The sequence below is a fragment of the Scyliorhinus torazame genome, chromosome 3 (genome assembly GCF_047496885.1).
Source record: "Scyliorhinus torazame isolate Kashiwa2021f chromosome 3, sScyTor2.1, whole genome shotgun sequence".
Classification (NCBI taxonomy): Eukaryota; Metazoa; Chordata; class Chondrichthyes; order Carcharhiniformes; family Scyliorhinidae; genus Scyliorhinus; species Scyliorhinus torazame.
Genome location: NC_092709.1, coordinates 185984954 through 186007582, shown reverse-complemented (window position 1 = coordinate 186007582; position 22629 = coordinate 185984954). Strand labels below are relative to the sequence as shown.

Genomic DNA, 22629 nt, shown 5'->3' with positions numbered 1-22629 from the left:
GGGAGAACCATCGGTTCGTCCCGGGAAGGATGGATGGGGGATTTCGGTGCTGGCATCGGGCAGGGATTAGAAGAATGGGGGACCTGTTTATAGATGAGACGTTTGCGAGCCTGGGGGCGCTGGAGGAGAAGTTTGGGTTACCCCCGGGAAATGCTTTCAGGTATATACAAATGAGGGAGTTTGTGAGGCGGCAGGTGAGGGAATTCCCGCTGCTCCCGCCACAGGGGACTCAGGACAGGGTGATTTCGGGTGTATGGGTTGGAGAAAGCAGGGTTTCGGCGGTCTACCAGGAGCTGAAAGAAGAGGAGGCGGCTTCGGTAGAGGACTTAAAGGGCAAGTGGGAGAAGGAGCTTGGGGAGGAGATAGATGAGGGTCTGTGGGCTGATGCCCTGAGTAGGGTTAATTCTTCCTCCTCTTGCGCCAGGCTCAGCCTAATACAATTCAAGGTTATTCACAGAGCGCATATGACAGGGGCGAGGTTGAGTAGGTTCTTTAGGGTGGAGGATAGATGTGGGAGGTGCTCGGGAAGCCCGGCGAATCACGTCCACATGTTCTGGTCGTGCCCTGCATTGGATGGGTTTTGGAGGGGTTTCGCGAGGACGATGTCCAAGGTGGTGAAAGTCCAGGTCAAGCCGAGTTGGGGGTTGGCACTATCTGGGGTAACGGACGAGCCGGGATGCAGGAGACGAAAGAGGCTGGTATCCTGGCCTTTGCATCCCCGGTAGCCCGGCGGAGGATCTTGCTATTATGGAAGGACGCGAAGCCCCCCAGTGTGGAAGCCTGGATAAATGACATGGCAGGGTTCATTAAGCTGGAGTGGATAAAGTTTGCCTTATGAGGGTCTGTGCAGGGGTTCCTCAGGCGGTGGCAACCGTTCCTAGACTATCTCGCGGAGCGTTAGGAGGAGGTCAGCAGCAGCAGCAACCCAAGGGTGGGGAGGGGGGTCTCTTTCGGGGGGGGGGGGGGGGGGGGAATTCAGGTGGGTGGGGGGGGGAATTCGGGTGGGTGGGGGGGGGGGGCTTCCCTACGGGTACCTTTGAATGTCATATGGGGGGTTACTGTATATGGGGAAACCCAATGTAAAACTTTTGTATAATTTTTGACTGTTGTGTTTGCGTTTCTTTCTTTTTGTTATGGGGGAGGGGTAGTTTGTTAAAAGTTTTGTTGGAAAATTTGAATAAACACATTTTTTTAAAAAAGAGACACTAAGCTAGAGTCACAGACTAATGACACAAACTCTCGTCGGTTGTGGCAAGACTTAAACAACATAATGGGCTACAAAGCAAAGCAGAGTAGAATCTCCAGCAACAGTGCACCCCTCCCTGATGAACTCAATGCATTCTATGCTTGCTTCGAGCAGGAAAGCAACAAACCATTGTCAAGTACCCCAGCAGCCTCGGACACACCCATACCGATCATCACAGCTTCCGAAGTGAGATCGGCCTTCTTGAAAGTGAACCCTCGGAAAACAACGGGTCTTGATGGAGTACTTGGTCACGCACTCAGATCCTGTGCGGACCAACTGGCGGGTGTGATTGCCGACATCTTCAACCTCTCCCTATTCTGTTCCAAATGAATACCGTCCTGTGGCCTTGATATCTATCATTATGAAGTGCTTCGAGAGGTTGGTCATGAGACACATCACCTCCATACTCCCAGAATGCATTTATCCACTGCAATTTGCATATCACCATAACAAACCACATTAGACGCTGTCTCCCTAGCCCTACACTCATCCCTAGAGCATCTGAACAACAAGGACTCCCACATCAGACTCCTATTCATTGACTACAGCTCCGCCTTCAACACCATAATCCCAGCCAAGCTCACATGAAACTCCAAAATCTAGGACTTGGTTCCTCCCTCTGCAACTGAATCTTCGACTTCCTGACCCATAGACTACAATCAGTAAGGATAAACAACACCTCCTCCACGATAGTCCTCAATACCAGGGCCCCACAAGACTGCGTACATAGCCCCCTACTACACTCCCTATACACACACGACTGTGTGGCAAAATTAGGCTCCAACTCCATCTAGCAGTGGGCTAAACAGCTGGCTTGCAATGCAAAACAATGCCAGCAGCGCAGGTACAATTCCCGTACTGGCCTCCCCGAATAGGCGCCGAAATGTGGCGACTAGGGTCTTTTCACAGTAACTTCATTGAAGCCTACTTGTGACAATAAGCGATTAATATTATTATCTACAAGTTTGCTGATGACACGACCGCAGCGGGTTGGATCTCGAACAACAATGAGTCAGTGTACACGAGGGAGATAGAGAACATGGTGGAGTGATGTAACGACAACAATCTCTTTGTCAACGTCAGCAAAACTAAAGAGCTGGTCATTGACTTCAGGAAGCGAAGTATCGTACACACCCCTATCAGTATCAATGGTGCCGAGGTGGAGGTGGTTGACAGCTTCAAATTCCGAGATGTGCATATCACCAACAATCTGTCCTGGTCTACCCACGTTGACGCTACAACCAAGAAAGCACAACAGCACCTATACTTCCTCAGGAAACTAAGGAAATTCGGCATGTCCACATTGACTCTTACCAACTTTTACAGATGCACCATAGAAAGCATCCTATCTGGCTGCATCACAGCCAGATGGCAAGTATGGCAACAGCTCGTCCCAAGACCGCAAGAAACTACAGAGAGTCGTGAACACCGCCCAGTCCATCACACGAATCCCCCTCCCATCCATTAACTCTGTCTATACGTCCCGCTGCCTTGGGAAAGCATGCAGCATAATCAAAGACCCCTCCCACCTGTGTTATTCTCCCTTCCAACCTCTTCTATTGGGCAGGAGATACAAAAGTCTGAGAACACACACTAACAGATTAAAAACAGCATCTTCCCCACTGTTTCCAGACTCCTGAATGACTCTCTTATGGACTGAACTAATCTCTCCACGCATGGTCTCTACGGAGTAGGACTACACTCTGTATGCTTCACCCAATGTCTGTGCCTGTGTATTTACATTGTGTATCCATCGTATGTCCTATTTTTTTCATGTATGGAACAATCTGTCAGGACTGTACGCAGAACAATACTTTTCACTGTTCCTTGGCACACGGGACAATAAACCCAAATCCAAATATGTTTCAATAAATTGGATACAGTGGGAAGAGATCTCTGATCCATTAGTCTTGTAATTGTTCAGGTTAAGGTGCACTGAATCGTAGGCAATGTGAGATCTTCCTGCAGAAGTGGTTCATGATACCAAACCAGAGTGAAATACCTGGTGAAAATGCAAAAACATGATAACCACCTAACATACGAACATCTTGTGTGTAATGTTTGTACTAAACATTCAACCAATAAAACTAGGCATTAATGTCAATTAAATTGCCTCGGAACATTAATACCCTTCAATATTTGCTCAGAATTGAGATGGATAATCCATCAGAATATTATAATATTGAGACAATGCCACTAATCACATGCAACAGTAATGCTTTAACTATGAATCCAGAAGATAAACATTTTGGTCTTCTAGCAGGTCAGTTGCAGTAAATGTAAGTGGCTTACCCAGTGACAGATATATAATTTCCCAGTGTTTTCTGCCAGTGATACTGTACAAAGTTGCCTGTAATGACTTTCTCCGAGATGGTAAACACTCGCTGCACATGAAAGAGAACAATAAACAAAGATTTTTGCAAAGACAAAAAAATTAGTTTTAACCTATGATTTGAGTACTGTCTAGCTGCAGGAATTATATTTACTCGAATAACCAACAAACAACAATGAAAAGTATTCATACTACAAAACCAATATTTAGACAAAATGATAGGGACATAGGAACAGTAGGCCATTTAGCCCCTCGAGCTTCGTCAATCATGACTGATCTGTGACCAACTCCATTTAGGAGTGGCGCAGTGGTTAGCACTTTTGCCTCACAGCACCATGGATCCGGCATTGGGTGACTGTGTGGAGTTTACATTTTCTCCCTGTGTCTGCATGGGCTTCCTCCTGGTGCTCCAGTTTCCTCAGATGTGCAGGCTGGATAGATTGTCCAAGCTAAATTGTCCCTTAGGGTAAGGATACAGGGCGGGGGTTTGGGCCGAGGTATGGTGTTCTTTCTAAGGGTTGTGCAGACTTGATGGGCCAAATGGCCTTCTTTTGCACTGCAGGGATTCTATATACCCAGCTGCCTTTACCACATATCCCTTAATACCTTTTGTTAACAAATATCTTACCAAATGTGGTTTAAAATTAAAAATTGATCTGGCATCACTTACCATTTGCAGAAGAAAATTCAAACTTCTATCACCCCTTTCATGAAATGTTTTCTAATTTCATTCCTTAAAGGTCTGACTCTAATATTTTTGGCTTTGCCCCCTTGTCCTAGACAGCAGAAATAGTTTCTCCCAATCTACCCTATCAGTTCCTCTTAATATCTTGAAAACTTCTCTGAAATCACAGTAGCACAGTAGGTAGCGCTGTTGCTTCACAGCTCCAGGGTCCCAGGTTCGATTCCTGGCTTGGGTCACTGTCTGCACGGGTTTCCTCCGGGTGCTCCGGTTTCCTCCCACCAGTCCCCAAAGACGTACTGTTAGGTGATTTTGATATTCTGAATTCTCCCTCTGTGTACCCAAACAGGCGCAGGAATGTGGCGACTAGGGGATTTTCAAAGTAACTTTATTGCAGTGTTAATGTAAGCCTACTTGTGACAATAAAGATTATTATAAAATCTTCTAACTTCCAGGGAATACACCAGTAATTTACGCAATTTCTTCTCATGATTTAATCCTGCATTCCAGTTATCTATGTTGCGCTTCCTCCAAGGTCAATATATTTCTCCTAAGATATGGTATCCATAGCAGCCCACAGTGCTCCAAGTATGCTTTGTATAGTCAAAGCATGATTCTAACCTCTTGTATTCTAGTCCTTTAGATATATAGACCCACACTCCATTAGCCTTTATATTCATTTTCTGAACTTGTTAATGACATTTATTGATCTGTGTACCTGGGCCGCCAAGTCTCTTTGGATGTCCAGTCCTTCTAGCTTTTCACCATTTCTTTTTAGGTCCAAAGTAGATGATCTCACATTTGCTTATCTGAAATCCATCTGACACACTTTTGCGTATTCACTTGACATATTAATAACTTAAGCTTCCACCTACATTGCTTACAATGCCGTCCATCTTCGTTTCATCAGCAAATTTGTTGTCTGGCGTTCTAATCCAGCATCTAAATCATTAATGAAATACAGGGAATGGCTGAAGCCCCACCACAAATCCCGCCAATTAGGGTACCTGCTGATTATCCCTATGCTCAGTCTCCTTCCGCTCAATCAATTTTATAACCGGTCAATAATTTGCCCTCAGAACCCATGAACTTCATCTGTAGCTAACAATCTCTGATGAGGGTTTTTTATCAAATGCCTTCCTGAAGTCCATAAAAATAAAATCCATAGACATTCCCCTAAACCACTGATTCGTTCACCTCTCCAAAGAATTCAATCAGACTTATCAGGGTTGCTGGCTGCTTTCTCTGAACTGCCGAAAATATTTAGGCATTCGGTCACTCTATTCTTATTTATAGATTCAGGCAATTACCCAATAACAGATCCCTGTCACCTTTCTTAATGGTCAACTACAATCCCTTCAAGGCCAATACATCCTTCTGTGTTTCCCTTCCCTTCTCTGTATTCCAGTTTTCAGCCATCTTGCTCACCAGCCACCTTGCTCATGTACTTTGAAATTATTCTTAATTTTCCTTGATTCCTCCAACTTTGTACATCTCACCCCAACTTCAAAACATTTTAAAAATTGTTCATGCTTATGAATAGAAAACCTTTCACTCCCAGCATCATGCATTCTCAGATGAAATGTGGAACAAATTACTTATGCAGAAATGTATCCTCTAAATTATCCTCTCCCCTTGAATTACACTACCCTCCAGCTCTTGCCTCTGCCTTCGCTGATCTTGCTCTCTCCTGACACTCACTATACCACTGCAGCATCCAAACCATTTTCCCAGTACAATTGTCATCTCCATACCCTTAAAGCAGATGGGGAGGATGCAATTGCAGCACACCTGGCCTAGTTGTTTACCACCAAACGTTGCTCAATGACCAAAGATAACAATAGCCTGAACATTATGGTTCTAAAAATGACAGATGAACACTGAGAATTTAATCATCACAATTGTGAAACTGGAGCAACTTCCAGCAGATACACAGATAAATGAATAAATCAGGGAGTTGATGTCCCGTTCCTCTACAGGGTGCATGGTTTATGCCCCTGCAGAAATCTTACAAGTCTTAGAAATCACTTAAATTGGTGGGAACTTCAACTTTTTTGTTAATAGTCTCAATATAAAAACCCTTGATAAAGTAATGCTGAATGAGGTGTAACTGGATTTTTAAACAGTGTACTAAGTTCATAATTAATTCTGAACAACCTCTCTCGCCCTGAAAAGATAATTTTTATATTTGTGGAATGTCATGTCTCATTTTCTCCATTATTATTAAAGAACTTAATCCACAGAATCCCTACAGTATTCGTCCTATTGAGTCTGCACCATCCCTCCGAAAGAGCAACCCGCCTAGGCCCACTCTCCCCATAAGCCAGTTAACCTGCATATCTTTCGACACAAGGGGGCAATTTAGCAAGGTCAATTCCCCTAACCTGCACATCTTTGGACTGTGGGAAGAAACCTACACATACAAAGGGATAACCTGAAAACTCCACACAGCTACCCAAGGCCAGAATCAAACCCGGCTCTATGGTGCAATGAGGCAGCAGTGCTAACCACTCTGCCACCAAATAACAATTATTATTTTTAAACTTATTCCAAACTATGTTTGCGTATATCCTGATCTTTATTTTGTTCTCTGGAAAATCATTTTTTTTTTTTTTTAAAAAGGATAATCAGTGCTTTTTACTTCCTGGTTTCCTTCAATGTGAGTGGCTGCTTATCGGTTTGATTATGTCGCTGTTGCTGGATGCCTGTATTTCTCTTGAGTTGGTGCTGGAATGAGGTTAATGTTGGGAAAGGTGAAATCCACACCACATGATGTGCGCATGGATTTTACCATGCTCACATGGCTCCGGCTCTGCTCATCTTTTACTCTGTCATTTCATCCTGATTCCATACTTATTTTTCCTTGGGCTACATGGCTTGCACCATGCTCCTAGGAGCTCCTGATTGGGTTTTTTGCGAGAAAGAAACAAAACAAAATGCTAAAATCCTCGACTGTTCGTGGTGGTCGGAGTGGGGCCAGCTTGTAGTGGGGCAGGTGCTACTTTGCGGGGTATTGTCTTGGTGGTGCTGTGTGCATCGGGTGATAGCTACCAAAGATGTTGCCTTGATTGAGAATTGTGACTCTGTGGTGTAGGTCATTAGAGCTCACTTCGAGGGACTGCAGGATACATTTAGAAGAGCGGTGGAGGTGCATGAGAGGGTTCTTGCACTCAAAAGAGCACTGTCCTTGATTAGGGGCTGCCTTCATGTCATCCAAATCCTGCTGCATGGTGTGTGGTTTGTTCTGATGGGTTTCGAAGATGGGGACAGGGCAGGCAGGGTGTCCTCATATTGACGAACAGTGATGTAGATAGGCAAAGATCTACTGTGGGTAGTAAAGTTAGGGACAAATTGGAGCTTGAGAAGGATGGAAATCATGAGACCAGCAGAGGGTGCTAGAGGAAAAATAAAATAAGTGTAGCTAATGAATATAGGGCTAAAGCTCCAGTAGAGTGAAGAGTGGAGGTTGACAATACGACAGAGGTTCCTGGAGACAGTCTTAATGATGGACGGATTATTGATGCATTTTCAAATTGCTATCAAAGCCTGAATAAGTCAAAACTTACCTCAGTTAAAGATTGGGAGGGGAAAAAACATATAGGCAGGATTCTCCGGTCGCCGACGCCGAAATCACGTTCAGCAATCGGCCAGAGAATTCTTGTTCACGACCAAATCGGGGGCGCCGCCGCTTTCGCGATGCTCTGCCCCCAACCGGCCGTGTTCCCGACAGCGTCGCTCATCTTCGTGTGGTCTCATCCATTGGGAGCCCGGCGTGGCGGCTGCAGACTCAGGCCTGCGCCGCCACAGGGGGGACTTTGCACGGGGCTGGGGGCACTGTTGGGGGGTGGCCCAGGGCGCACGAGCCAGCCAAAGGGGGGGCACTATTTAGCAGGCCAGGTCTGCGAGCGACTGGCGCCATGTTGCACGCTGCGGCCGCTGCCATGCACATGCGCGGCCACGGACCCGGCAATTCTCCATGCCGTATTGGCAGCTAGGGCCGGGCGCTCTACACTGCCTTGATGCTAGCCCCCGGCCAAACGGAGGATCGATGGCTGTTTTATGCCATTTTATCTGTCATAAAACGCCACCTTTCCCAAGCCATGTGAGAAACAGAGCCTCAAAATCAGAGAATCAAGCCCATTCTCTTCAGCTACTGTGAGTGCTTCTTGCCTTGATGTCATCAAACTGCCCAGTTGTCAACTTAATTTTGCAATTCTGCTTGGCTCCAAGCTCAGCTTATTTGCCCACATCACGTCATTGGTAAAAACCCTTCTTTGGGCTCCACTCCTACTCCCAACTCACTAAAATCTACAAAAGTGCCCACATCCATATCTGCACTAAGTTTTCTATTCCCATCCTCTCCAAACTCCCAGTCAACCAAATTCTATTTGTCTTACCATCACATTTCCTTCTTTCAGAATTCCCCTTAAAACCCTCCTCTTCTGCTGTGCCTTAATGTCTTCACGTAGCCTTTCCATCTCTCATTTACCCATTTTCAGCATCTTCCTGAAGTAAAACTCACCCAAGATGTTTTCAACTAACAAGAAGCATTATATAAACGCAAGTTGTTGATGATAGAAGGCCTTGAAACTCAGTTCAGGGTAAGCAGCCAAATTGTGGAATGAAATTCGAACAAGGTTAGTGTAGTTAGTTGGTGCCAAATTTAAGCAGCTCAGTCTTCCAGATGTTCAGCTGAGGGAGGTTTTGACTCACCCAGGACTGGATGTTGGACAAGAGGCCCGACAGTATAGAGGTGATCACTGAGAAAATTTACATCAACACATGTCAAAATTAACACCAGATAGGTTGACTCCAGGAGGAAATATGTAATGATGAAAAGGTAAGAAAGGATATTGGTATTCTAAGGCTAGAACTGTAAGATCAAATCAGCAACTACATTGTGTATTATCTCAACCTCAGGACATGTCACAGAACATTTTTTTCTGAAATGTAGTTGATGTTATTATGTAGAAGGCATCACCCAACGTACACACAGAAACATTGCAAAATATCAAACAAGGATCTGTTTTTAGTTGTGTTGATAAAAAGGCATTGAATATTCTTTATTCTTCTTCATATATTGATGCAGAATCGTTTACATCCACTTAAATAGGCAAATGTAATTTTGGTTTAATAATTCAACCCAAAAGATGACATCTGTGATCATCCATGTCTCAATACTGGAATGAAGCACATGCCTAGATTATGTTCTTAAGTCCAAACCTGGAATGAGAATCCACGACTTTCTTAATCAGAGGTGTCACTAAATCAGTCACAAATAACTTGGCTGGAGATGGTCCTGCAGGATGGGAAGTGAGAAATGGACAAATGATGACCCACCCACCCAAGATGTCAATGGTGGGAGATATGATGGAAACACCATTGAATGTCAAGGGGAAGTACGCAGACTCTTGCTTGTTCGTAAGTACCTGGCTTATGGGTAGCATGAAAGCTATTTTGTCACTAATCAGCCAAAGTCTGAATGTCACCTAGATTTTGCTGAATGTGGGCACAGACTTCTTCATTTCCTGAGGAATTGAAATGGAACTAAACACGGCAACCATCAAAGAACACCCCTACTTTTGACAGTATGATGGAGAAGATCATTGAAGAAGCAGCTAAAGATGGTTGAGCCTAGGGCACTGTCCTGAGGAAATCCTGTAGTGATCTCCTGTGGCTGAGGTGATTGGCCCTCAACAATGAGAAGGTTAACGAGACTAACCATATAAACACTGTGGCTACAAGAGCAGATCAGAAGCTGGCTATTCTGCAGCAATTTACTCACCTCCTGACAACCATCTACAAAGCACAAGTCAGGAGTGTAATGGAATACAAACAGAAAATGCTAGAATGACTCAACAAGACATGCAGCATATATAGAGAGCCACATGGATGACCTTTCATTAGAACCTGTCTGCCTGACCAGCACTTCTTTTTATTTCCGATTTCCAGCATCTTCAGAATTTTTATTTTGTATTATTGCAATGGAATGCACTCCACTTGTCTGGATGAGCGCAGCTCCAACACTCAGGAAGGTCAACATCATCCAGGTACCTTATTGGTACCCTACCCACTTCTGTGCTAGATAAGAGTCCAGCGAGTGAAGAGATTTCCTCAATTCCTATTGACTTCAGTGTTACTAGGGTTCCTTGATGCCACACTTGGTCAAATGCTGCTTTGTGTGAAGAGTCGTCACTGTCACCTCACAGCTGGAATTCAAAAGTTTTGTCGATTTTTGGGTTAGAGCGGTAATGAGGCCTGGTGTGAATTCAAATGGCTGAAGACTGGCTTCTATGATGATGGGACTTCTGAAGGATGCCAAACCTGACCATCCATTCAGCACAAATGTTCCACTCATATGCTAAACTCTGCCACCACTGATGTTGAAGCTGTTCATAGAACTCCAAAACCTATTGCTTAATTTCCCACCACCATTTACGAAAACATGCTGTTGTTGATGGCCTACAGCGCCTCATGGGTGTCCAGTTTAGAGCTACTAGATCTGTTCTGAATCTATCGTATTTAGCACAGTGGTATTGCCACATAACACAACAGAATGCTTTCCCACAAGGGCTGTACAGTGGCCACTCCCACAAATAATATCGCATACAGTTACATCGGTATCAGGTAGATTTGTGAGGATGAGATGAAGTAGGTTTTTACCTCTTGTTGGCACCCTCAATACCTGCTACAGGCCCAGTAGGGCAGCTTTGTCCCTCAGGTGTCAGCCAGCTAAGTCAGTAGTGGTGCTACCGAGCCACTTGGTGATGGACATTGAGGTCACACAGCTAGAGTGCATTCTGTGTTCTTGCTCCCATTAGTGCCTCCGCCAAGTGGTGTCCAACATAAAGAAACATTAATTCATCAGCTGAGTGATGGATAGCATTGGTAATCGTCAGATTGTATTGCCCAAGTCTGACCTGATGCATGAGATTTCATGGGGGTCTGGAGTCAAATTGGAGGACCCTCAGATTCATTTCCTCCAATTTGAATACCACTGTGCCACCACTTCTGGCAGGTCTGTCCTGCCAGTGGGACAGAGCATTTCCAGGCATGGTAATGGACAAGACTGGAATGTTGGATGGAAGACACAATTTTACAAGTATGTGGGACAGTGCTCCCAATTTTGGTACATGACTGGAGATGCTAGAGAGGAGAACTTTGCAGGCTCAACTGAACAATGTGTGCGTTTGTTCGGTCGGAATCTGAAACCTAGGTCAAGACTAGCTGCTCTAGTGTTATTCAGATTAAACGTTTTGGTAGGGGTTTAATATAACTGAATGACTTGCCAGGCTAATTCAGAGCAGTGAAGAGTTAACCACATTGTTGTGGGCAAATATAGGTTAGACGAGCTAAGGACTACAAATTTTATTCAAAAAACAGTTGACAATCTATTAGTTCATGGTTCCCACTATTGTCACTACCTTTTCACTTCAGATTTATTTAAGTAACTGCATTTAAATTGCCGACGAGCTATAGAGAATGCAAACTCATGTCTCCAGATTAGTTAGACCAGTTCTCAGATCACTAGACTAGTATCTTCTACTCCTGTACCCTCTGTCAGGAGTGTAGGGGGGAATGGCGTGCACGGCGTGGAAAGATGAGTGTGGGGATAAGGAGTTATCCGGGTGGGGAAGTGAGGGGATGGGATGGGCAGATGGGAGCTGCTGGTGAGTGCGGTTAGGGATAAGATGGGCTTGTGGTGGACGCGCTGGGAGGGGGTGAGAGGTAAGTGGGGAGTGCAGTGGATGGGAATGCGGTTCGAGATGTGCCTACCGGGGGAGGTAGTTATCACCGCGTCGCGGCAGGAATATTTTCTGGGTCCTCTGGAGTTCAGAGACTAAAGTTTATTAAAGTCGATCAGGCCAATCTCCATGGTAACCGCGGTTGGGGGGGGGGGGGGGGGGGTAAGGCCTTTGCAAATGGCGGTGGGTGGCTCATTGGTCCAGCTGAAATCCAGTGGGAACAGAAACAAGAATGGACAATGCAGAAATTATTAACGCGCATAACTCTTCCCCTAACGCGGAGTTGATATCGGAGCAGCTCCTCTCTCACCTTCATCTCTGCCTTGATTTTGTTCAACGATCACTTCTCCCGGGCACCGCCGCGACGGCCGTATGCGCATGCGCCATCATGCCCCATGCCTTCCCACCGTGCAACGCGGCGAGGGCGTCCTGTCACCATGGCAACCAGCCATCGCCCGGCCCTCAGTGTCTGCACATAGTCAGTATCGGCAGAAAGCTGATCGGCATCCTTAAACCTGTCTGTTCGGAAAATAATCTCTCAGACCCTTGAAAACAAAGTGCTGGAAACTCTTGTGACCCCTGGTGCTGGCTTTCCTGTATCTACCCTGTTATGAGAACCCCCCTCATTCTTCTAAACTCCAGTGAATATAATCCTGACTCAATCTCGCCCCTTTCGTCAGGAATCAGTCTGGTAAACCTTCGGTGCTCTCCCTCTACAGCAAAAACACCCTTCCCCAGCTAAGGAGACCAAAGCAGCCCTCAATATTTGATTTGATTTATTGTCACATGCACTGAAGTACAGTGAAAAGTATTTTTCTGCAGCCAAGGAAACGTACATAGAACGATACAGCGCAGTACAGGCCCTTCGGCCCACGATGTTGGCATGCTTACTTTCAGTGACTGGTTTAATAGGACACCCAAATCTCATTACACATTTGATAGCTCTCTTCTTTCTACAGATTCTGTCAGACCTGCTAAGATTGTCCTGTATTTTCTGGTTTTGTTTCTGATTCCAGCATCCGCAGTAATTTGCTTTTATCTCCTTGCACATTTATTTGCTCTTGGAATGTGGGTGTCGCTGGCTGGGCCAGCATTTGTTGCCCATCCCTAACTGCCCTTGAACTGAGCAGCTTGCTAGGCTATTTCAGTCGGGGGCAGTTAAGAGTCGACCACATCGTTGTGTGTCTGGGTCACATGTAGGCCAGATGGTAATACCAGTAGGTAAGGATATAAAGTGAAACTAGGTAAAGCGAACGAGATGGGTTTTTACGATAATCGGCAATGGTTTCATGGTCACCATTAGACTTTTAATTCAAATTTCACCATCTGCCGTGGTGGGATTTGAAGCTGGGACCCCAGACCCAGCGTCTCTGGATTACTAGTCCAGTGACAATACCACTACGCCACCACCTCCCCTCTCTTAATCTACTATTCAGATAATAGTCTGCCTTCCTGTTTTTGCTACCAAAGTGGATAACCTCACATTTATCCACATTATGCTGCTTTCACCATGCATATACCCACTCACTCAACTTCTCCAAATCACAATGAAACATCTCTGCATCCTCCTTATAGGTCGCCCTCCCACCCAGCTTTGTGTCATCTGCAAATTTGGAGATATTACATTTAATTACTTAATCAAAATCATATATATATTGTGAATATCTGTCCTAGTACTGATCCCTGCTGTTACCCACTAGCCTGCTTTTTGGAAAAAAAACTGTTTATTCCTACTCTTTGTTTCCTGTCTGCCAACCTGTTTACTATCCATCTCAGTACACTACCACCACCTCCCCCCCCCCCCCATTCCATGTGCTTTAATTTTACACTCCAATCTCTTATGTGGGATTTTGTTTGAAAGCCTTCTGAAAATCCAAATAAATCACATCCACTGGCTCCTCTTTGTCAACTCGACTAGTTACATCCTCAAAGAATTCCTTTAGATTTGTCAAGCATGACTTCCATTTCGTAAATCCATGCTGACTCTCCAATACTGCCACTATTTTCTGAGTGCTCTGCTATTAAATATTTTATAATTAAATTTAGCATTTTCCCCACTACCAACATCAGACTGACTGGTCTATAATTTCCTGTTTTCTCTTTACCTCCCTTTTTAAATAGCGGAGTTACATGAATTACCTTCCAATCTGTAGGAACCGTTCCAGAGTCTATAGAATCTTGGAAGATGATCACCAATGCATCTACTATTTCTCGGGCCACTTCCTAAAGTACTGTTGGATGTAGATTATCACGCCCTGGGGATTCATCGGCCTTCTATTCCATCAATTTTCCCAATACAATTTCCTTACTAATACTGATTAACTTCAGTTCCTCCCTCTCACTAAAACCTGTGATCCCCAACATTTTGTTAAGTTATTTGTGTCCTCCTTTGTGAAGACAACCAAAGTATGTATTTAGTTGAGCATCCATTTCTTTGTTTCCCAATATAAATTCCCCTGTTTCTGATTAAGGGAGCTACATTTGTCTTCACCAACCTTTTCTCATCACATATCTATCGACGCTTTAACAGTCAGTTTTGATGTTCCCTTACTCTCATACTCTATTTTCCCCTTCTTAATCAATCCCTTTGTTGTCCTTTACTGAATTCTAAACTTTTCTCAATCCTCAGGCCTGCTGTTTTTCCTGGCAAATTTGTATACCTCTTCCTTGGTTCTAATACTATTTCTAATTTCCCTTGTAAGCCACGGTTTGGTCACCTTTCCAGTATTATTTTTGCGCCAGAGAGGAATGTTCACCCATGCACCCTTTTAATGTTGGCATTGACTTTCCACCAATCTATCATAGCCAACTCCCGCTTCTTACCATCGTAATTTCCTTCATTTAGACTCGGGATCTAGTCTCAGAATCAACAATGTCACTCTCCATGAAGAATTCTATCATATTAGGTCATTCAACTACAAGGGGCCTCACAAAACTAAATGCAAATTATTCCTTTCTCATGCCATAATACTCAGTATAGATGGCCTGTTGTCTAGTTGGTTCCTCAATGTACTGGTCCAGAAAACCATCCTGAAAATACTCCAGGAATTCCTCCTCTACGGTATTGTTATTAATTTGATTTGCCAAATCTATATGCAGATTAAAGTTGCCCATAATTACAGATGCTCCTTTATCACATGCATCTCTAATTTCCTGTTTATGCCATTCCCAACATCACTACAACAATTTGGGGGTCTATATACAACCCCACTAATGTTTTTTGCCTCTAGATGTTTCTCAGCTCTACCCATACAGATTCCACATTGTTAGAACAAATATCCTTCCTCACTATTGTGTTAATTTCCTCTTTACTCAGCAATGCCACACCTCACATTTTCATTTTTGTCTGTCCTTCCTAAATACCGAATACCCTTGGATGTTTAATTCCCATCCCTAGTCACCATAATCCCAACTATACCATATCCATTTACATCTATTTGCACAATTAACTCATCCACGTTATTGTGAATGTTCTGTGCATTAAGGCGCAAAGCCTTCAGGATTGTTCTTTTAATATTCATTGTCCCATTCCCATAAATTTTCACTATGGCTCTGTTTGATTCTGGTCTTCAATTTCTCTGCTTATCGCGTTTCTTATTCCTCTTTCTGTCTTTTGTTCTTGTCCGTGTTTACTCCTCCTCTGACTCCGTGCACAGGTTTCCCATCCCCCTGCCATTTTAGTTTAACCCTCTCCAACCACTCTAGCAAATACTGCCCCGAGGACATCAGTCCTGGCCCTGTCCAGGTGTAATCCATCTAGTTTGTAGTGGTCACACTTCCCCCAGAACTGGTCCCAATGTCCCAGGAATCTGAAGCCCTTCCCCTTGCCCCATCGCTTCAGTCAAGTATTTATCTGATATATCCTGCTATTTCTGCACATGGCACTGGTAGTAACCCTGAGATCTCTACCTTTAAGGTCTTATTTTTCAACTTACTTCCTAACTCACTATATTCTGCTTTTAGGACCTCATCCCTTTTGTAACCTTTTTCATTTGCACCAAAGTGTACCACAACTACTGGCTGTTCACCCTCCCCCTCCAGAAAGCTCTGTAGACACTCTGAGACATCCATGATCCTAGCACCAGGAATGCAACATACCATCCTGAAGTGTCGTTTGTGGTCACAGACGTATCTATTCCCCTCACAATTGAATCCCCTATCACTATTGCATTCCTACATTTTTTCGTAGTGCAACAAATTTGGCTGTTGCTACTTTCCCCTGAGAGGTCATTCTCCCCAACCATATCCAAAGCGGTATATTTGTTTTGCAGGCGAATGGCCACAGGGGATTCCTGCGCTGCCTGCCTCGCCCTCTTGCACTGTCTGGTGGTCACCCATTCCTTTCCTGCCTGTGGAGTCTTAGCCTGCGGTGTGATCACCTCCTATACATGCTATCCACGATACTCCTCCCCCTCACGGATGCTCCACAATTTCTCCAGCCACCGCTCCAGCTCTGAAACCCAAGCTTCCAGGAGCTACAGCTGGAGACACTTCCTGTACACATGGTGGTCCTGGGAAATGTGGGGAGAGCCTAAAACATGGGGTCACAGTCTCAGAATATGGGTTTTTCCATTTAAGACTGAGATGAGGAGACATATCTTCACTGAGAAGGGCTGTGAACCTTTGGGATTCTCAATACCAATGTGCTGTGGATGATCAGTCATTGAATATATTCAAGACAAAGGTTGATAGAATTTTAGGTACTAAGGGAATTAAGGGATATAGTGGAAAGGTATAGTTGAGGTAGGAGATTAAGCATGATCTTATTGAATAGTAGAGCAGACTCAAAGGGCCAATTAACCTATGCCAGTTCTTATGTATTATCTTGATATGATTTTCAAAAGGAAAGGCTGCAGATAGCCTTGCAGGCTGACCTAGAACAACTTTGGCCTAGAAAGCCCAGTTTCAGAATGTACCACCTTGTCATGGCGTTCTAGGCTGGATGACTGACAGGCAACAGCAAGGTTCTGGTAGTGGTGACAGTAATGGGAGGAAAAACACTGCCATACCGAGAAAGCACAGTAGGCTCATGCCCCATGGAGTGATTGTCACTCCCTGAGTCCCTGGCTTAGCAATGCTAGTGATTTGGTGGAAGGCACCTTGAACACTGGCATCTGCAACAATGGGGACAGCAGTTGAGAGAGATTGGCATCAGTATGCTGACCAATCAAGGCATACATTGCAGTATCCACATATTGGGTGGCTTCTGCTTTTGTTGTAATAGAAGTGGAGACATTGTCCATCAAATACTGCATTGTGGTTGGGTCACAAGTCTACTACTGGAGTTGTCCACAAATTCCACATTGGAATGAGTGGACTTCTAGCTTTGGGCAAAGTTCTGTGCTGAGTTGGTCCTGGACTCGTCCATGGTGCTTGACATTAAATGCAAGATTTCAGACTGACTTGCCGATGCAACAGATATTTAATTAGTGTACCCATCAGTTTTGTTTATGCATGTTGTTCCATTCAATTGCTTATCTAAGTGCTCTGAAGTCAAACATAAGTTGGAATTCATCTTCCAGTGAGCTGGGCACCTGCTGGAAATAAGTAGCACGACAGACCACTGCTTTGTTAGAGTACTTAACTCAGGGAATTTAGTGCATGAGGGGTGCAGTTATTAGCTCGACAATAACAGAAACCATACGGATGGAGATAAAAAGTAATGAAGGATCATTCACACTAATGGGTTTTGTCTATAGATCATCTAATAGTGGAAAGGAGGCAGAGGAAGAAATATGTGGGCAAATTGGGAAATTTAGTACAAAACATAAAATAATAGCCATGGGGAATTTCAACTACCCTGACATTAATTGGATAGAAGAGGTAAGTAATCGCTTCTCGGCCTTTTGGCTAAGATGAACGTGAGGTCAGGTGTAATGCCTGGATCTGGTATGTCTCACTTGTAGGACCATGAATTGGATTTAATTTGAATTGATTTTTGGAGCAGGCAAGGAGCTGGATTAGGGGCCGGGATTCTCTGAAAACGTGGCTAAGTGTTGACGCCGGCGCAAACAATGGAGTGTTTCACGCCGGTGTAAACGGGCCTCTTGACCCAGCGATTCTGTTGCCCGCAGGTGGCCAACATGGTGCTAGAGTGCTCTGCGCTGCCCTAGCTGCCGTACGCGGCCCTGCATTGATCGCTGTGGGTCCGCCCATGCGTGCGGTAGCCGGCCGCGGGTCCGCTCATGCGGAGCTACACAGCGGGTGGGCACGGAAGAAGGTAGGCCCCTTCCGGATCACACACGCCCTTCGATTGATGGCCTGGCTGTCATGGAGGCCCCCCCGGAGTCTGAGCCCCCCGTCTCCCCCACCAGGACGGCAACCGGGGCCACGGGTCCGAGCTCCCGCCGGGTGGAACCATGTTAGAACCACGCCGGCGGGAACTCGATCGGCCGACCGCGGAGAATCACCGCGGCGACCTCTTTCATGGGCCCCCAACCAGCGCCGCATTGACCGTGCGCGCGTGGCTGGCAGTGATTCTCCGGTCGCCGGAAAATCGCGTCCCGGCGTCGGACCTGCATTGCGGGCTGTCGCATCTCCGATTCTCCGAGCCGGCGCGGGCTGGGAGAATCCCGGCCCTGACCTCTGGCTTTGTAACTCTGAAAAAGGAACTTTAAAAAAAAGATATAAGTAGGCGGGACTTCTGGTGACATCTTGTAAGAACAAGACACACAAAAAGTGGCTCCAGGCAGGCTCTTTGTTTTAATCCCTGTACTCGTTTTATCAGGGGTTTTTGATGTCGAAGCCCAGACCGTTGAGTGGGTGGACTCTTTTCCGACGGAGGCATGTCGAAGAAGCCCAATACGAAAAGGATGCAAGAGGGTAGCCTGTTGAAAGAAACCGAAGGAGGGAAGATGGCTACCGCTCCCTTTATACTAGACACATTGGCTGTGGTGATGGCGCAGGAGCTGGAAGAATTTGGCAAAGAGATAGATAGGCAGTTTGAGTGGCTGGGCAAGGAAAGGAATCCCATAAAGCCACTATTGAGGAGGCTTTGGGCCCGATTCGTGAACAGCTGGTGAAGACATTGAATGCGGTGAAAGTGCAAGGCGAGAGGCTGAAGGGTGTGGGGAGACCTTGACGCAGCGTGAGGACCGGCTTGTCTCGTTAGAGGTGGAGTTGCTGCTCATGACGGAGAGCAACAAAGGCCTAAGGTTAAAGTGGAGGATCTCAAACAAGTCAAGATTAGATTGGATTTGTTTATTGTCACGTGTACCGAGGTACAGTGAAAAGTATTGTTCTGCGTGCAGTTCAGACAGATCATTGCGTACATGAAAAGAAAATACATAATAGGGCAAACATAAAATACATAATGTAAATACATAGACACAGGCATTGTGTGAAGCATACAGGAGTGTAGTACTACTCAGTAGAGAAGATGTGTGAAAGATCAGATTAGTTCATAAGAGGGTCATTTAGGAGTTTGGTAACAGCGGGAAAGAAGCTGTTTTTGAATCTGTTAGTGCGTATGCTCAGACTTTAGTATCTCCTGCCCGATGGAAGCAGTTGGAAGAGTGAATAAGTCAGATGGGAGAGGTCTTTGATTATGCTGCCCGCTATCCCAAGACAGTGGGAGACGTAGACAGAGTTAATGGATGGGAGGCGGGTTTGTGTGATGGACTGGGCGGTGTTCACGACTCTCTGTAGTTTCTTGCGGTCCTGGGCCAAGCAGTTGCCATACCAGGCTGTGATGCAGCCTGATAGGATGCTTTCTATTGTGCATCTATAAAAGTTGGAAAGAGTCAATGTGGACATGTCGAATTTTCTTAATTTCCCGAGGAAGTACAGGCGCTGTTGTGCTTTCTTGGTGGTAGCATCGACGTGGGTGGACCAGGACAGATTGTTGGTGACGTGCACACCTAGGAATTTGAAGCTGTCAACCACCTGTCTGACCCGGTAATGCAGACAGTGGTGTGTATAGTATTTTGCTTCCTGAATACAATGAACAACTGTTTAGTTTTGCTGGCATTGAGGGATAGATTGTGGTCGTTACACCATGATGCGGAATCAATTACTCTCGAGACAAGGTGAGTCATAACTAATAGGCTTTAATCTGCTAGAACTCTTCCCCAGCAGCTTCGATACAGAAAGTGAAGGCTGCTGGGACGGCATTGGTTCTTAAACTCCGCCTCTCAGGGCGGAGCTATGTACATCAGCCAATGGTAGACTCCTGGGTCTAGCCAATGGTCATCCACCTCTCAGGTACCGCAATACCTGGTATTACCACACACCACTCCACTAGGTTCTCTATCTCCCTCCTGTATTCTTTTTAAAAAATAAATTTAGAGTATTCAATTCATTTTTTCCAATTCGGGGCAATTTAGCGTGGCCAATCCACCTAGCTTGCACATTTGTGGGCTTGCACATTTTTGGGTTGTGGGGGCAAAACCCACGCAAACACGGGGAGAATGTGCAAACTCCACATGGACAGTGACCCAGAGCCGGGATCGAACCTGGGGCCTCGGCGCCATGAGGCCACAGTGCTAACCCACTGCGCCACCGTGCTGCCCCCACCCTCCTGTATTCTGACTCATCATTGTTCGAGATCCGACCCACTACAATAGTGTTATCAGCAAACATGTAGATGGAGTTGGAGCCAAATTTTGCCACACAGTCCTATGCGTATAAGGAGTATAGTAGGGGGCTAAGTACGCAGCCTTGCAGGGCCTTGGTATTGAGGACTAAGGTGGTTAAACCTCAGGTTGATTAGGCTGTCGGAGGGAATGGAGGGCTCGAAGCTGACGCAATATTTTTTGGAAATGTTTTCTCGGCTGGTGGGAGGGCATGAAGTGTTTGCAGCTCCAGAGTTGAACAGAGCTCACCGGGCTCTCAGGCAGAAGCCAAGGCCAAATGAGCCGAGGTGGTGATCATCCGTTTTTATAGCTATCAAAGGAAGGAGACAGTCTTGGAGTGGGGAAGGTGCGGCTATATCAGGACATTGGGACCGATTTGGCAGAGACTTGCGACCTTCAACATGGCCAAGGCGGTGTTTTACAGCAAGGGCTTGCGATTTGGGGTGGTGTACCCGGCACGACTGCGGATCACAATGGACTCAAAGACTAGTTCTACGACATGTTGGAGCAGGCAGAGGCCTTCATCAGAGAGAAGAAGTTGTGGCCAGTGTGAGAAGGACTATTTGGGACTGGTATATGAAGGAGGGTGTTTGTGCAATGTACCTTTGTGTGATATGTTTTTTGCTGTGTTGGGGGCTGGGGTTGTAATATAAAAAGGGATTGTTGTGGGTTTTTTTCCTCGGAGGGAAAAGAGGATTGTTAATATTGCTGGGACTTGGGCAGTTTGGAAGGAGGAGTGGGTCAGGAGGGTTGGAGTGGTTATTGTTTTTGAGGGGATATTGGAGGGGGACCCTGGGTGGGGGCCACTTTGCTAGTGAGGTGGCGTGGGGTGGCTAACAAACGAGAGTGGAGTAGGGGGAGAGGCTGTGGCCTGCTGGGTTAGGTTGGATGGAGCGCAATGGGCCTAACTGGTTGTTTGTGTGGTAGGGGGATGGGGGGGACCTTGGGGGAAGGTGGTGGGGAGACCCAGAAATCCGGGTGTGGGGCCTGAACCGGAGGGTTGGGGGGGCTGCTGATCGGTGATGCAGGGATGGTGGCAAGCCGTGCGGGAGGCCGCTATCGGGCCACATTCTGAAAATGTCGGCCCGAGAGCGGGACTGCCTCTGGAATCCCTCATATTCCTTGCCATACATAAATTTGCATGGCGAGGGATATCGAATTGCTTCCTGATTTGTGCTTTATCAGCTCCAATTCACATCCGGCGGGAGAACATCGGGCTGGATTCTCCGTTTCTGAGGCTAAGTGTTGATGCCAGTGGAGGATGTGTGGAGATGTACGAACAAACAAAATCGGCACAACACCTGCACCGATCCACGGTAGCACAAGTGATTAGCACTGTGGCTTCACAGCGCCAGGGTCCCAGGTTCGATTCCCCGCTGGGTCACTGTCTGTGCGGAGTTTGCACGTTCTCCCCGTGTCCGCGTGGGTTTCCTCCGGGTGCTCCGGTTTCCTCCCACAGTCCAAAGACGTGCAGGTTAGGTGGATTGGCCATGCTAAATTACCCGTAGTGTCCATAAGGGTTGGGAGGGGTTATTGGGTGGAAGTGAGGGATTAATGTGGGTCGGTGCAGACTCGATGGGCCGAATGGCCTCCTTCTGCACTGTATGTTCTATGTAATCTATGTAATCCAGCAATCTTTACTGGGCTAGCACCAGCGCCAATTGGAACACAATCAATGTCAGGAAAAACGGTGCCGAATTCGGCGGGTCCGTGATTGACACTCATGAGGCTGACACGCCGCAGCTGCACTTATACGGTCCATCCCGCCACACACATTGTTCCAGCCAACAAGATGGTTGGAAGGAGAGTAGCGCCACACTTCCGGGACGCTGAGCTGGAGACACTCCTGGACGCGGTGGAGGAGAGGCAGGTGACTCTATAGCCTAATCCGGGAGGAATGCCGGCAGGCGCCGCCGTTCGCCGTACCTGGGCGCAGGCGGCAAAGGTGGTCAGTGCTGTGGGCAATGTTGCCCAGACTGGCATGCAGTGCCGGAACAAACTCCAGGACCTTTCCAGGGCAGCCAGGTTGTGTTGACCCCTGGCACTAACTC

General features: G+C 46.1%; 1 protein-coding gene across 2 annotated transcripts in view; it reads right to left on the bottom strand.

Annotated features, from left to right (window-relative positions):
- Positions 1 to 22629, bottom strand: part of wdr19 (WD repeat domain 19) — a 247311-nt gene that overhangs the window by 186390 nt on the left and 38292 nt on the right. Inside the window, exons 1-2 of one of the 2 annotated variants that reach the window (XM_072496581.1) lie at positions 12316 to 12409; positions 3539 to 3630 (exon numbers count right to left, since the gene is read on the bottom strand). In XM_072496581.1, coding sequence (XP_072352682.1) covers positions 3539 to 3630; positions 12316 to 12321 — 98 coding nt within the window. In that variant the 5' untranslated portion in view covers positions 12322 to 12409. Of the gene's footprint in view, positions 1 to 3538; positions 3631 to 12315; positions 12410 to 22629 lie in introns of those variants that run through there. The other variant, XM_072496582.1, reaches the window with a different exon arrangement.